We start from the raw sequence: 15,218 nt of genomic DNA, 5'->3' as shown, positions 1-15,218 counted from the left end.
ATGAATAGGTAGTGGTATGTGTGAGTATATAAATATCTATTGTATTTAACATATGAGATGATCTCTGTAACACTAAAGGAAAATGTAAACATAAGTCATGACAGTGACTGAATAGGGTGGCTTAGCCTATCAGGGAGTACAGCAAGGGATGTATGGGAATCCAGCCTGATAAATTTAAAATTTAATTCTTGCCATATAAGCACTTGCAACAGAGCTAGAAAATGTCAACCCCAAATTTCATATCCTGTTATTATAACAAAAGACATAATAACATGCTCAAATATGGGGAAGCTACTGAATTTTTCTATTTTATAGAGTACTTACTTTTACTATTTATGTGACTATCCTTAAAAGGGTCTCTTAGGTATATTTTCTAAGAATCAAATCCAATAAGAATAAAGAATATAAATAATGACTATGCTAATAACATTTGGGACCTTATAATTAATATACATATATGTATTCATGTATAAACATATGTATATTCATAATCCAAAGCAAAACTTTTATATTCTTATTTACTTTCTTCTTTTTTTTCAGTTTCAGCATTTATCAAAGGCATGCTTCCAAGTCTTTCTCCTATGCCATACCAACCATCTCCAAAATTCTTTCAGGTTAGTGGGTGAAGATAATCCCCTTTTTAGACCCCTAAATTTAGTTTGGTGTCTGATCATTCCAGCATCCCAGGACACTGTTAATTTTCATGTTATGTGCATGACTCAGATTTTTTTACAACAAATGAGATATCCCATGACCTGAAATGGTAAACCAGTATCATGAGTTAAGGTAAGCTTGAGAGTAGGGTAGGATTACAAACACAGTATCTATTTAACTCACCCTCAATTACTTAATGAATGTTTAAGACAAATATTAAGTTATTCAGAAAAATTCTCATTCCTTCAGAGTGCAGATTCTGGAATCAGATGAACCTGGACTTGTAAATGGCTCTTCTCCTAAATTAAATCCATTTCCTAAATCCATTTCCTCTGCTCTAAAGGGGGGGAGAGAATGGTCCCTCACAGAAACATTATGCATATTTAGTGGAATTTTTTTTTTACAGTCAAAATCATGTTACAGGGCCCAGTACACAGAAGACTAGTCAGTAAATATTGTGCATTGTCGTCATTGTAATTGTTATTAAGACATTTTCTAAGAAAGTAGATTTTTCTAAGTTAATGTTTAAATAATGACTTGTTGGAATATTCTTTTTCCCTAGAGGCACCAAAGATTGGGCCCATGTTTCCTATGGCAACATTCCTACCTACAATTTATCAAAGAGGTTCTTATTTCTGAAACTAAATCGTCTCTTTGAAATACACATTAACTTAGAAAGTTGATTCACTAAACACAATGATGTGTCATAATCAGATCTCAATTTGACATATTTAACGAAATTTCAGCCATCTGATTCCAATTCCACTGTCAGGATCTTGCACACCATTCTAGTTTGCGAGCTTATTGCTTAACAAATAGGAGATGCTTCTTAATGAAACAAGATACTTTGTTTTACATTCTAATAGTCTGTATGAGTTATAAAATAAAAGCAAAAGTAAGTTCCAGAGGAAAGCAAGAGGCATTGTCCTATTAGTACAACACATGTCATAGGAAGCTGTTTTCTTTATAAATTAACCTTTATTTTATTCCAAAGCTGCAGACTCCCTGATAAACCCTCTCTGCCTCTAGTTCTCAAGGACAAGGAAGGGTCACTGGCTCAGGATGCCTTGACATCCTTCCCTGCCTCTCCCGGCCTGGCCTCTGATTAAGTGCAGCTGCTGAACATCACCGGGTCATCCAGCACTGAAAAAAGCCACTGGGAAAACATATTTAGTGCTATATTTATTAGTGTGGGTATGTGTACATTCATATATGTACACACACTCCAAATAATTTTAAATTAAAGCATTTTTAAAATACTTAATGGAGGTTAAGCAGCATTTTTAACCTCTGTTCAAGTTATTGAATGGCATATTAAAACCAATGTGGCTCTAATGTACCTTCTAATGTGCACTGCTGCTTTAACAAATTGCCTATAAATTTTAGTTGAATTAAGCCTATTCCTTGTACATTCCTACTAAGGTTAGGTTAATAATACATGAGATTTCATTATATGCACCTTCCTTAATAATGTTTTTTAAGGAAGTGGGACAAGAATCTATGTGGTAGTCTAGCATGGGTTAGTACTATTTACAACCATAGAGAAAAGGCAGGCAGAGTCTTCAGGCTCACTAGTTTGTCCCCTCCTACCCTGTACTCTCCATGTCCACTGCTCACACACACCATGTGGGTTTTGTGCCCTGCAGCATGTGATCTAGGACTCTCAGATGTATTTAAAGAAGTGGAAGTGCTTTAGACTGCAGCAGTGCGTTTTACTGTGCACATTGCAGAGGTGGCTACTGCAAAACACCTGTTTATGATAAAGCTTTCTCAGAGGAGGGTTTCTTCTCTCAATGTATCTCTCACCATAAAAGACTATAAAAACAGAAAGCAAAGTTTAAAGTGGAATTTCTGAAATTGGAAGAATTTCTGAAGTTAGAAGACAGAAACAAACAAGAAGATCCTCAAACACACTTTACCCCATTCATACAGTATGCATATGTGTATACCATATCTTCTTTTGTTAAACAATGAATAGACTGGTACCTAGGGTATTGTTGTCTTTCTTCATTGCAGGGTAGAACACCATGTCCTCTCTATGTGTTTTAGGCTAAACCCATGCCTAAAGAAAGGCAAATATCACTGAGATATTTTTAAGTGTAAATATTCCCTCCTTTAGTAAATAATAGGGAGCACCCACTGTGGAAGTACCATGTTATATGCCTGATATACAGCATTAAACAACTGTGAACAACATCAAAGCAACTCCTTGGCTGGAGAGCAACAAATGTGGCCAGAGAGCTCACAGGCATGAGTCCATGAGCGCTGCTAACACCTAACATCTATTTGCTTTGGATTTTTTTACTAGCCTTGGTAGAAAACAAGTAGAGGGAGGAGTGTCAGGTTCTAATTAAAGGATGAAAAGTATCCCTTTATCAGCATGTGGAGAAGTGACTGTAGAAAGATTAAGGGGGAGAAACAGGGAGTTTAGGAGACTTTTTAGATAGTCCAAGGGAAAGAAGAAGGTGGTTTGGACAAGGGAAGTATCTATAAGGATAGTGAGAAGTGGTCAAATTTCAGAAATATTTAAAAGTAAACCCAGCAGAACTGATCTTAATGAATAAGATTGTGGTTGTGGGATTTAAAATAAAAGGGGTGGGGTCAAGGATGGTTGAAATGACTAGACCTGACAAGATTACAATCCAGAAAATACTAGGGCAGCATTTTCAGCTAAACAATTTTTCTCTCCCCAATTTGCTAAAATGAAGAGAGAAAAGGAAGAGGAGGAAGAAGAGGAAGAAAGAAGAAAAGAAGAAGAAGAAGAAGGAGGAGGAGGAGGAGGAGAAGGAGGAAGAGGAGGAGGAGGAGGAGAAGGAGGAGGAGGGGGGGAGGAGGAGGAGGAGGAGGAGAAGGGTCAGCCAAAGACAGATGTCTAGGAGAAACAGTTAAGAGTTTGCAGTGGAGAGTATAATAATTGAATTGATTGAGCTTTGATGATCCAGAAAGTGGTGTTTGTAATGAAAAACCCCAGAGATTTCTAAATTTAGATTTGAGATATGGCTTTTCTGGGGGCCAGGGTCAAAGGTCTGCAGTGAACTTAGGGGTTATGCAAAAGGCTACCTGTGATGGTTAATTTTATGTGCCAATGTGAGTAGGCTTTGTATGCAGTTGTTTGGTCAAATATTTGTCTAGATGTGGTCGTATAGATGTTTTGTACGTTTTTTTCTAGAACGTAAGAACACTAATTCGTAGGCAAAGGGGTCTACTGGGTATCAAGAAAAATCACTTAATAAAAAACACATCATGATGAAATTTTCTGAAACCAGAGATATAGGACATAGAAGAAACTTCTAGAAGATTCAGAAAAGGAATGAAAGAATACAATTACAAAGAGATTTTTGCTCACGTCTCTCATCAGGGGTCCAGATGCCTTTATGGTCTTTGGCTAATTTTTTTTTAAAAAACTACCAATCATTACAGTTATCCAAAAGGTACAAGCTCACTGTCATTATAAGCATCTATTTAGAGGTTAACTAAAGTTCTGCTTGTCAGTTTTTTTGACTATTGGACATTATTCCTCTTGATAAGACTGGAATTGTTAAGTATCAATTTATTCTTATTCCTTATACCTGAGGCCCAAGTTTTCAACAGACAAAGGTGTATCCAGATGTATTTACCACCTCTCTTGCAGTTGGGTGTGGACACCAAAAGCAGTTCTGACGAACAGGATATAAGTAGAACTAATATGGGTACCATTTGCATCTACCTCAAAAACAAAGCTTCTTGCCACTTGGCAAGAAATGGGAAGTTGTAAGAAAATATGGAGTCTGCCTGTTGAGGAGGGCAGAGTAGAGCATGTTAGAGAGTCACTTAATGGAAGAAATAAAGCTCCAGATCATGTCTTCCCTCTCTCAGGCTGGTGTATTGTCTATATATTCCACATCTTTCATTATGTGCTACTGAGGGTTTTTAATAAGTAGAAATATTTTCATCATTTTTAATGTTCCCTAATACTTTTTTGGTTTAAGTTTATTTTTTAAATTTTTAAATTAAACCTTTAACTGATACATAAAATTATACCAATTTATGGGTTAACATGTAATGTTTCAAAACACACATACATTGTGTAATGTCAAAATCCATTTAAACATCTATCTCTTCAAACATTTAACGTTTTCTTTATGGTTAAATCATTCCAACTCCTTTCTTCTACCTCTTTGAAATACCTAGTGCATTTTCATCATCTATAAAGATGGAGGAGACTATAGTCATACCAGAAGTTTTTGCTCCTAACTGTAACTTAGCATCATTGAGCAACCTCTCCCAGTTCCTTTCCTCCTCCAACTCTTTCAGTCTCTAGTACCCATCATTCTATTCTCAATTTCTATGAGATCAATTTTTTTAAGTTTCCACATGACTGACACAATGCAGTACTTGTCTTTCTGTGCCTGTCTTATTCACTTAACTTAATGATCTCTAGTTTCATCCATGTTGTCACAAATGCCAGAATTTCTACTTTTTCATCAACTGATGAATGGATAAGAAAATGTGGTACACAAACACAATGGCATACTTCTATCTATAGGCCCAGAGGACCTTCAGAGAAAAGAAACATAATCACAGAAATATTTACAATGATAAATGAATTATTATTATTTCTTGAACATGAACTCTTCAAGTGATAAAGAATGCACAGAGAAAAAAACAAGCCTGGACACATTTTTAAAAGTACACGATATTCATGTTTTCTACACACTCGGATTAAGCCATTTCTTGAAACACTGGTGCTCTATGTTGAGCAAATATCCTTCACCTATTTATTTGGTAGGTATAAATACCTGAATGGTGCATTGAGGATTTCATTGAAAGGACTACGGGGAGTAGATAATTTGTTATGGTGATTTTGGAGTGTTATTTGAATTTTGAAAAGTTACTTAAAATATGTGATATTATACATATAATTAAATTTCAACTTGAAAAACTCAATTTTAACAAAAGGTAATTATTCAAAAGGATTCAATCTTTGTTTTATTATATTTTGCTGGTTAATTTAGAAAAGATAGAGAAAGCATGGTTATTTGTGCAGGATGGGTATCTTATTTCTAAAACTAGAGATATTATAAAAAGTAAAATATTTTAAGAAGAAAAACAATATAATCTTAGGATACCAAAAAATAACTAACTGCAAATTTTGAACAATGAATCTGAAGTTGAAAGAGCACAATGGACTATAGCTCTCAATTAGGCTCTCAACAATCTTTCTGTATTTGGGGATAATTACCACTCTGCTGCTCCCTGAAGGAGTGGTTCCTGTGTTCATTTTATGTGACCCTGACAACCCCAGTCACAGTAAATTGGTTCAGAAGTAGCCATCCAAACAAAACCAAGTCATTCAGAATTCCCCTCTTGGAATAATAGCCAAGAGGCAGCTAAGAGTCTCTCTGCGTAGCTGGTAGTAATATTGTAAGCGATATCAGGACCAGGGATGGCCATATAGCTAGAGGGGAAAGGGGAAGCAGAATACACTGTTTCAAAGGGAAAGAAAGAGACTGAAAGAAATGGAGAGAGAGTGTGGATAAGAATTTGCATCAGCAGGAGTCTTCTAGTTCCTAAGTTCTGACTACAATGAACATGAGTTTTGTGGGTCATCAGTTCTAACATGGTCCACGAGCCTAAAGTGATTCAGGTTGTTTTCTGATACTTACATCTCAACAAGTGTTAGCTATTCATCAATTCCTTCCTGTCTCCTTCAACTTATTCATCATAATCACCAATACCAAAAGCAAATTGTAGCTGCATTCACCTGAGCAGAATTCCTTACCATGCAGAGCAGGACTTTGGTCTTACCACTTCCCTTCCAGGCAAATCAACCTTCTGAATGTGCCTCACACTCAATTTCTTAGAATCTAATAACTCAGAGCTGATTTTAGTTGGCAGACCAACAATTAACACAACTATTATATACCAGATAAAATTTATATTTATCCTGATGTCATGATGAATATATATAAAGAAAATATTATTTCAGTTAAAAGTATATCAAAGCAAAGAGAGAACCATAGGAAGTATCTCTTTTTCTTCAGTTGGGAAACCAGGGGAAAAATAGACTTCTGTGCAGGGACATTAAACAATATTTTATTTAATTGATTTTATGGCATTCAAAAATAATTCTAGATGTTTCTCTATGATGCCAGAACATATATGCATTTCAGTTAAAACATGTGGCCAACTTTATTTAGCAACTCAGTTTACCCTCTGAATATCCAGGGCTATATAGAAAATTAAGTTCTCCTTTCTCTGGAAAATGAAATATATTCTTGCTTTTTTTTCCAGCTATTAAAAGGGGATTTTCTTCAAGTCGAGAAATTGTCTCAATTATGAAATAAGTCTGGTGGGCTATGATTCATCTAATGTGCCTCTCCCCTACAAATAGCAACATAAACATACCAGATTTACTTGAACAATTTAAATAGTAACATGTATTAGATAAGTATATAAATACAGCAGCAATGGAGATAAAATTTTTAGAAGCTCCAAACCAGGAATAGAGGAATCACCTGTTAAAAGGTAACAAAAGCAAAATCACCGTGCACTGAAAATGTAACACAGTTGTCTCTTACCTGGTTGACACCGATCACACCTTCTTCCTTCACGATTAGGCAAGCATAGGCACTGACCACTGATTGGGTCACAAATGGTCCCAGGGAATGTCCCTGAGGAGTCGCACTCACACATCTGGCAGCCTTGAAAATTGCCCACGGTCAAATTGTACCTGTGAGGCTCACATTGATTGCAGCGAAGACCTGTTACCCCTAATTTGCAAGGACATTGTCCTGTTGATATGTCACACAGCAGAGAGCCATTTACTGTCCCCATCTTATCACAGTTACAAGGCAGACAGAGGAAAGAATTATTTTGCTGTAGGTAGAAGTATCCCTCCAAACACTGATTACACTGTCTTCCTCCTACATTGGCTTTACAGGTGCACTGCCCTGTCTCAGCATCACAGTCAGTCCCAGAAAGGGATCCAGCAGGGTCACAGTCACAGGCCTTACAACCGGCAATGTCTAACCCATAAAAGTTTTCTCTGCAGGTGTCACACTGAAGTCCTCTGACTTCTCTTTTGCACTCACACTGCCCAGAGAGAGGATTGCAGAATTTGTCCACTGAGCCATAGAGGTTGCACTGGCAGGGCTCACATCCATCATCATTAAAACTTCGAAGAAATTTGAATCCAAAATTGCAGTGATCGCATCTAAGCCCTAAAGATAAAATATGTTTAAATAGATGAGGATGGGAAAACAATTCCATTCAAAATAGCAGAAGTACAAATAATGCTATTATAGGTATTAAAAAGACACAAAATCTTGGGTGTTTTTCATGAGAAACATTAAAGAAGGTTGTTTACAGACTCAAAAAACTATCAATGCTCAACTTAGCTCACATAAACAACTTTTCACGTAATGTGCTCCATAGAATTTTTTATTATTTAATACAAAGAAAAATGCTTAATGTAAATAGTGCTTCTGTTACATACACTGGCGCTCCTTTCCTTTTTAGAAAATATTAAAACTATCTTAACAAAATATGTTCACTTAAAATATAGTAGAATTGCATGTTACCACATTAGGTAGCTTTCTAGAAATCAGAATTCCCTAAAAATGTTTACTACAGTATTATTAAGCTGAACATTAAATTTCACTTAAACAAGATAAATAAGTTCTGATGATCTATTGTACAGAATGGTGACTATAGTTAAAAAACTATATATTTGAAAATTAATAAGAGAGTAGATCTTAAATTTTTTCACCATAAAACATAAGTATGTGAAGTGACAGATATGTCAGTTAACTTGAGTTAATCATTTCATAATGTGTGTGTATATATGTATCAAAATATCACATCATAGACTATAAATATATACAACTATTATTTGTAAATTAAACTTTAATAAAGGTGACAAGAACAAAAAAGTAAACATTAAACTATTTTTGTGACAAGAACATATACGCTTATTTCTGAATATTACATATTTAAATAATTAATATAAATAAAACATAGCCAGAACAATTTTTATTTTAATCCTTTTGTATGATCCTATATTTTATCATTTTCAATTAATATAAATTATGCTCTCCGTGGCTCATAAAGCAATCACATTGCTTGTCACATTGTGTGATTCAGAACATACCTCTTGAACACTAAGTAAATTCTGTTCTTTGTATTACATCTATTTAAAGGTGCATATATATTTTATATATACATACATATATATACATTTTACAAATGGAGAAAAATGTTTGGTCCCTAAAGCTTAAATCTCTGACAACTCAGGTTAGTCTCAAAAAGGGTATTACAAGGTAAAGGAATTTTTAAAATGTGGAACGGTAAATGTTTAGATGCCAAATACATCCTTTACATAGTCTTCTCATATCCATGAATTTAAATAACTGACTGCAGAGTTAAGGCATCTGAAACATTTATTTCAAGCTATAATTGCAATAAAAAATTAGTCCTAAAATAAGAGTCAAAAGCACACTAAGGAACTCCTATGTAGAAAAGCATTCCTAAACTGGAAGAAAATGCATAATATGTATGTATATATATGGATAAAAATTCAAGAACTCCAATGGAAGGCAAGTTCTTTAACAGTGATGAATGACTCACCTAAGGCATATCATTTAATTTCAATAAGGAAAATAAAAAAGGACCACTATTGCTGCAAATTTTAAAAATAACTGTATTGTTAACAAGAATTATGACTCATTTTGAACTATTAAAATTGGTCTACATGGATTCATATCATATCAGTTTTAAAAATATGCGCAGTGCTTATTTGAATATGCCATACATATTCCTGACAGGTAATCTATTCCTAACGATACTCAGGAAGGCCTACAGGGCATCACATTCACTGTTAACAAGTACAGGCGAGTTAGCACACTTGGCATTTAATTCACATTCTTCTCCCTTTTTATTCTAGATGAATGACCTACTTTAATAAAATTATTGGTGCTAATGTATTTTACTGGTGATAGAATCATTAGTAAGATTTAACAGTTTTGTTAACTCTAACAGTTTGCTTTCTGAAGCATATACAACATACCCTTGTATTTTCTAGGTTTTGTTTTTCCTCATGTTAACAAGGTAATGTTGAATACAGTTACTTGCTAATCCCATTTAGAAAATATATATGCAAGTTAAATTCGTATTTTTATTAAAAGTATTATATTTGCCAAAATAATATTTATATGAATATTAAAATGATGATTTAGTCTTCACAAAATAAATATTAATATTTTCCTCTAAAAACCAATCTAGAACAACCAGTAACATAGATAATGGCAGGGAGGTCATTAAAATTTTTATTTTTATTTTTTTCCTTCCTCAACCTCTGGAATCTAACATCACAGGAAAGATTCTACTGATATAAAAAAGTAACCTTTCAATGTCTTTTGAGGCCTTTCTTTAAGTCTTGTGTTCACATCTTGAATTTAAAATATACCTCACATTAAAGAACAGAAGAACCTATACAGATTGAATTCAAAGGTATTAGCATTCATTCTGTCTCACACATAACATAAATTCTCCTTATAATTTATTCTTCCTTTCTAAAAAGTTAGTGTTTGTATGCTTGAGGTACATAAAGGCAAGTTATGGTATACACTTTGATGTGATCTTTCTTTAAACCAAAGTTTCTATAATACTATTAGGCACATTCATATTATTTTTTTTATTAAATTGAAATGCTTTCTATCTGAATTTTGCAGTACCATGTATATATATCTACATATATGAAAGATAAGAAATTGTGTTCTATCACAGAAAGAAAAATGTTATTAGAATGATATGTACTTGTGTATGTATGTGTGTGTGTGTGTGTGTGTGTGTGTGTGTACATGTATGTATGTATGTATATCTGGGGAAGTACATGTGTGTCTCGGTCTACTATCACTGCCAGGCATATTTTCATCATTGTAAGATTCAGGTCAAGTGTTAGAAAACCCACAATGACTTGGTTTCTTGAGTGACAATAGAAAGGCCAAGGTCTTTTTAAACTTCCTATGTGAACCAAGACATGTTCAGTTACAATACAGGACCCACTTCATCAGGAAACTTTCCTCTCATAATATTCTCATATATCAAAATTTCAAAGTGCATTATGTACACAGTGCATTTTGGGCACTTGATAAATTTTGTCCTTATGTGGCGGTGGTTCCCCTCAAAAATGTTGGATGTAATAAATTGCTATAATCAAATCTAATTTCTGAAAAATACCTGTGGGAGTAACAAACAAAAAAGCACGTCTTGTATAAAAAAAATGATAAATAACACTGACGGTAGCTGTTTATTATAATCAGCTTGGTACTGAATTACAAAATTAAAATTATGTGGCCCTTTATAACTAACCTTAGCAATATACATGATCTGTGGAATTATGTTGACTTATTTTGCATTTCATAGGAACAGTTCAAGAAATATAATAGAAAAAAATGGAAAGATTTATCACAAAGGACCCTGTAGCACAGAATATTTTGAAAAAAAATCCATTTATTTTGGTCTATTAAGGAAACTAGCATGGAAATGATTTGCTTAGAACTCATTAAGTGTAAAACATTTTGAAAAAGTGCTAATTTTCTAAAAGAAACATCTATGCAGTAAGCAATTTATATTTTTCTATGACTTATTAGTATGGGACCATGTGAACTAATACATCTACAGAATAAAGAAACTTCTAAAGGGTTGATTAAACTAAGCTTCAAGCTGTAGTTTGATAGAATTATTAATTTAATAATTTTTAGACAGTTAATTTTATCCAAATTGTTTTTTTTTTCCCCCACAGCCTGCCTTGAGCAAGAAAATTTGCTTTACTCGTTGCTTAAGAAATCAAATACAGAATTTATTTCCAGATGGTAATAGAGATGTGACTGTAAACTTTTGCATTACACATACCAATAACATTTGCTTTGCACTTGCACTGGCCTGAATTTTGGTGACAGGTAATATCTCCATCCACTGTCCCAGAGGTATTGCAGTTACAAGGACTGCAGCCATCAGAATCCAACTCTTGGAGATTGTAGAATCCATTCTGGCACTGATTGCACTGTCTGCCAGACACATGTCTCTTACAATTACACTGGCCTCCAATCTAGAGAAGATATAACATTTTGTAGAATGATGAACGTATCTATTTTTAGATAATTTGCTCATTAGGTACAAGACAGAGAGGGAGGGAGAAAAAACTTGAAATGTTAAATAGACAAGAAGGTAATAAGGTATTTTTCCTCCTGACACAAAACATGGGAAGCTTCAGCAGATTGCAAATATAGAACTGAATGAAAATAAACCCCATAGAAGTCAGTAGTATATGACTAAAAGGGAAATGAAAAATTAAGCATTAAGTACTAAATAAAGAAATCAAAATATAGACATGTCAGAGTCTGTAAAGAGAAAAGAGCCAGAAGTTATTTTTTACACTTCTTCCTCTCTATTCCTCCCATTTGCTGATTTTGATGGTTGAAACTTGCTTTATATAAGCCAGATGTTTAAATTAAGGAAGTCTTTCTATATAATATTGTCCCATCAAGGTCTTATTTAAAGTTCTTTGTTAATAGCATTCATTCAAACTGAATGAGACTGACACATATTTTACACAATTTCTCTCTTAGGAATATATCAGTATTTTTATCATTCACTTACAGCATTATTCCACATTAAGTATATTTAGTTGGTTTATATTATGGTAAATAATGCAAAAAGTTACTTGTTTAAAAGCATTTTCATATAAAATAGCTGAAACAGTATTTTTCCTCTTCAGGCTGCTGTTTCGAGAAGAATGAAAATGCATACAATATGCAGTGTTCATCTACCACATACACAGAAAACACTACATTAGAGGATAAGAGCTAAAAGTCTTCATAAGAGGATATATGTATTTGAAATCCAATAATAGCTTAAGACTTCAATGCAGACATATGTATACAGACATCAAATCTCTTATAGTCACTGGCATTTCTCCCTAATTGCCTTTCACATGGACTTCATTCAGCTCTTCACATTCAGAGGCAGGATTATCAGAGGGGAGTAATCTACATGTGGAAAGACATAATTTGATCGATACTGAATTTCAAGAATATTTTTTAAAAAATCACACCAGGTTAGATTTAGTTATAAATATCTAGGGCAAGGCTCTCAAAGAATTTTTAGAAATGCATAATTGCCTCTTTTTTCCTCATCTGTGAAATAGGGACTCACTAGAACCATTATATAAGGATAAAATGACACAACCGATGTAAAGATATCCAAGATTCTGAAAAATAAAGGATTATAAGTGCACCAGATATAGTCTCAGATAATGTACCTCGGTATCCAAGACATCCACAGGAATATGAATAGGCACTGTGAAGTACCTCCTTTGTGCCTGGCTGCATCTCCCACCCCACATATGAATACCTGACCAGTGAAACTCCACATCATGTACAACCCCAGAATGCAATCCTAATTAAAGTAAGTTTTGTTCCATGTATGTATAATATGTTGAAATACACTCTGCTGTCATGTATATATATAAAAAGAACAAAGTAAAACATTAAAAACCAAGAAACTAGGTCATTATTCAGGGGAGATATCTGATTTTTCCTGCAAAAATAAAAGTCATTTATTGGTGGGTATGTTTTACATATAGCCATCAAAGTCCAACAGGCCTCTTTTACACACTCCCACATTAAGTACATTCTCCCATCTCAAATGTCAGTAATTTGGGCCTGACCCATTGCTAGTGCTTCTCATGTATTAGTTCTGTTCCCCAAATAGAAGGCAAGCTTCCTTAGGTATTAGACATACCTTATATTTCTATCCAAGAATAAATATACACATTCCCCACTTGTAAAGAGTGTTCTTTTGGAGATCAAGAGCAAGCAAGAAAGAAGGGTATATATAGAGAAAAAAATGTGTACTGCATCAAAACTGTTTTTTGTAAAATTTTTATTTAAATGCATTACCTATATCAACTAGTGCTTCCTTGCCCCTTGAAATCTAGATAAGACTGCCTGAAACCCTAATTCCACAATGCTGAAGGACAAATGTGGTTCCAAAATTTATAAAAGTTCTAGATGACTTGGTAATTTCATAGTTGCCCTGACTCTAAATTTCTTGCCTTTTTCCATTTTGGAATCTTCTTCCCTCCTGAGAGCTCTACCCTGTGTCACCTTGGCCAGTGCTTCCATCTCAAGGATAGGAACTTTTATTAAAAAAAAAAAAAAGAAAAGAAATGGATTTATTAAACTTTACCACAGAATTAGAGTGAAGGAATGAGAGTTTTACTTTGTAATTCATAATATCCCTTTGGTTTTTCTATAACTAGGGGTTTTCCTAGGCTCTGCACTCCAATTAGGTACTGTTCCCTGGCTTCTCTCTCCTTCTTCCTTGCTCTGCCCTAAAGCATATCTACTTTTCTCTTCATACTTGACACACTTCATTTTTTCACACAGAATCCCTCACAAGTATTCATTATTGCCTTAATTCCTCCATGCACTTAAATTTTATCAAAGTATTTTTTGACAATAAAAACAATTCTCTCCATGTGGGCAACTCTGCCAAAATTCTTAAGATAATATTTCTATTCTCGTTTCATTAATACAAAATTGGTATAACACATATAAGTTATAATTTCCCTATATTATCAATATCTTAAAATGTATAACAGATACACATTCACACTCAGGCCATGGAATTTTTCCTGCTTTTTAAGTTTGCTTAAAACACAAACTTGGTCTTACACAGTTTTACCAACATGAGCAAAGAAAATAAAAAGGATTCTCCTTGCAAGCTCTACTCAGAAATTCAGAAATAACTGACCTGAGTCATACCTTTTTCTTTCTGTAGTTTTATGAAGTAAAAGATGTTTTCTGAAATTCTTACTTAATCAGGTATTCAGTGCTATTAATCTCTTAATATTGAGTGCTAGATTAGCATCCCACTGTTTTGATATGCTTTATTTTCATTTAAAATATTTTCTAATTTTACTTTTGACTTTTTCTTTGATCTTTAGGTTAAGTGTAGTAGCTTCCAAATATTATTCAGGAAAAAAATGAGATAATTTTGTTGTTGATTTCCAACTTAGTTGTGATCACTTATATTATATGACTTGAATCCTTTTCAATCTTTGGTGGGAAGTTTGTTTCATGGCCCAGAATTTAGTCTATTTTCGTAGGTGCTTTTGTAGACCTGAAAAGTACATTTGTACTCAGCAACTGTTGGGTTGAGTGGGCTATCTATATTTTTAGGTCAATTGGGTTAAGGTAGTTAATAGTGTTGTTCCAATCTATATACTTATTGATTTCCTGTCCATTTGTTTTAACTATTGAGAGAGGGATATTGAAATTTTTTCCCTATATTTGTGGATTTTCTCTTTTCTTGCCTATTAACATTTGCATTGTATATTTTGAAGCTCTTTTGTTTGATATATAAATGTTTATAATTGGTATGTCCTGTTAATGAAATCGTCTTTTTTGCAATATATTTCCTTCTTTATTCTAGATACTATTACTCTAAAATCTGTTTCTAATGTTGATACAAATCACTCAAGTTTTCCTATGATTCATGTTTGCATGGTATACTTTTAA

At 33.7% G+C, this 15,218-nt stretch overlaps 1 protein-coding gene across 1 annotated transcript in view; it reads right to left on the bottom strand.

Annotated features, from left to right (window-relative positions):
• Positions 1–15,218, bottom strand: part of Ush2a (usherin) — a 746,720-nt gene that overhangs the window by 559,664 nt on the left and 171,838 nt on the right. The window contains exons 11-12 of the mRNA XM_047521110.1: positions 11,548–11,743; positions 7,215–7,856 (exon numbers count right to left, since the gene is read on the bottom strand). Of these exons, the coding sequence (XP_047377066.1) occupies positions 7,215–7,856; positions 11,548–11,743 (838 nt within the window). The remainder of the gene's footprint in view (positions 1–7,214; positions 7,857–11,547; positions 11,744–15,218) is intronic.

This window comes from Sciurus carolinensis, chromosome 12, assembly GCF_902686445.1.
Source record: "Sciurus carolinensis chromosome 12, mSciCar1.2, whole genome shotgun sequence".
Taxonomy (NCBI): domain Eukaryota; kingdom Metazoa; phylum Chordata; class Mammalia; order Rodentia; family Sciuridae; genus Sciurus; species Sciurus carolinensis.
This window is presented reverse-complemented; position numbering and strand designations above follow the sequence as displayed.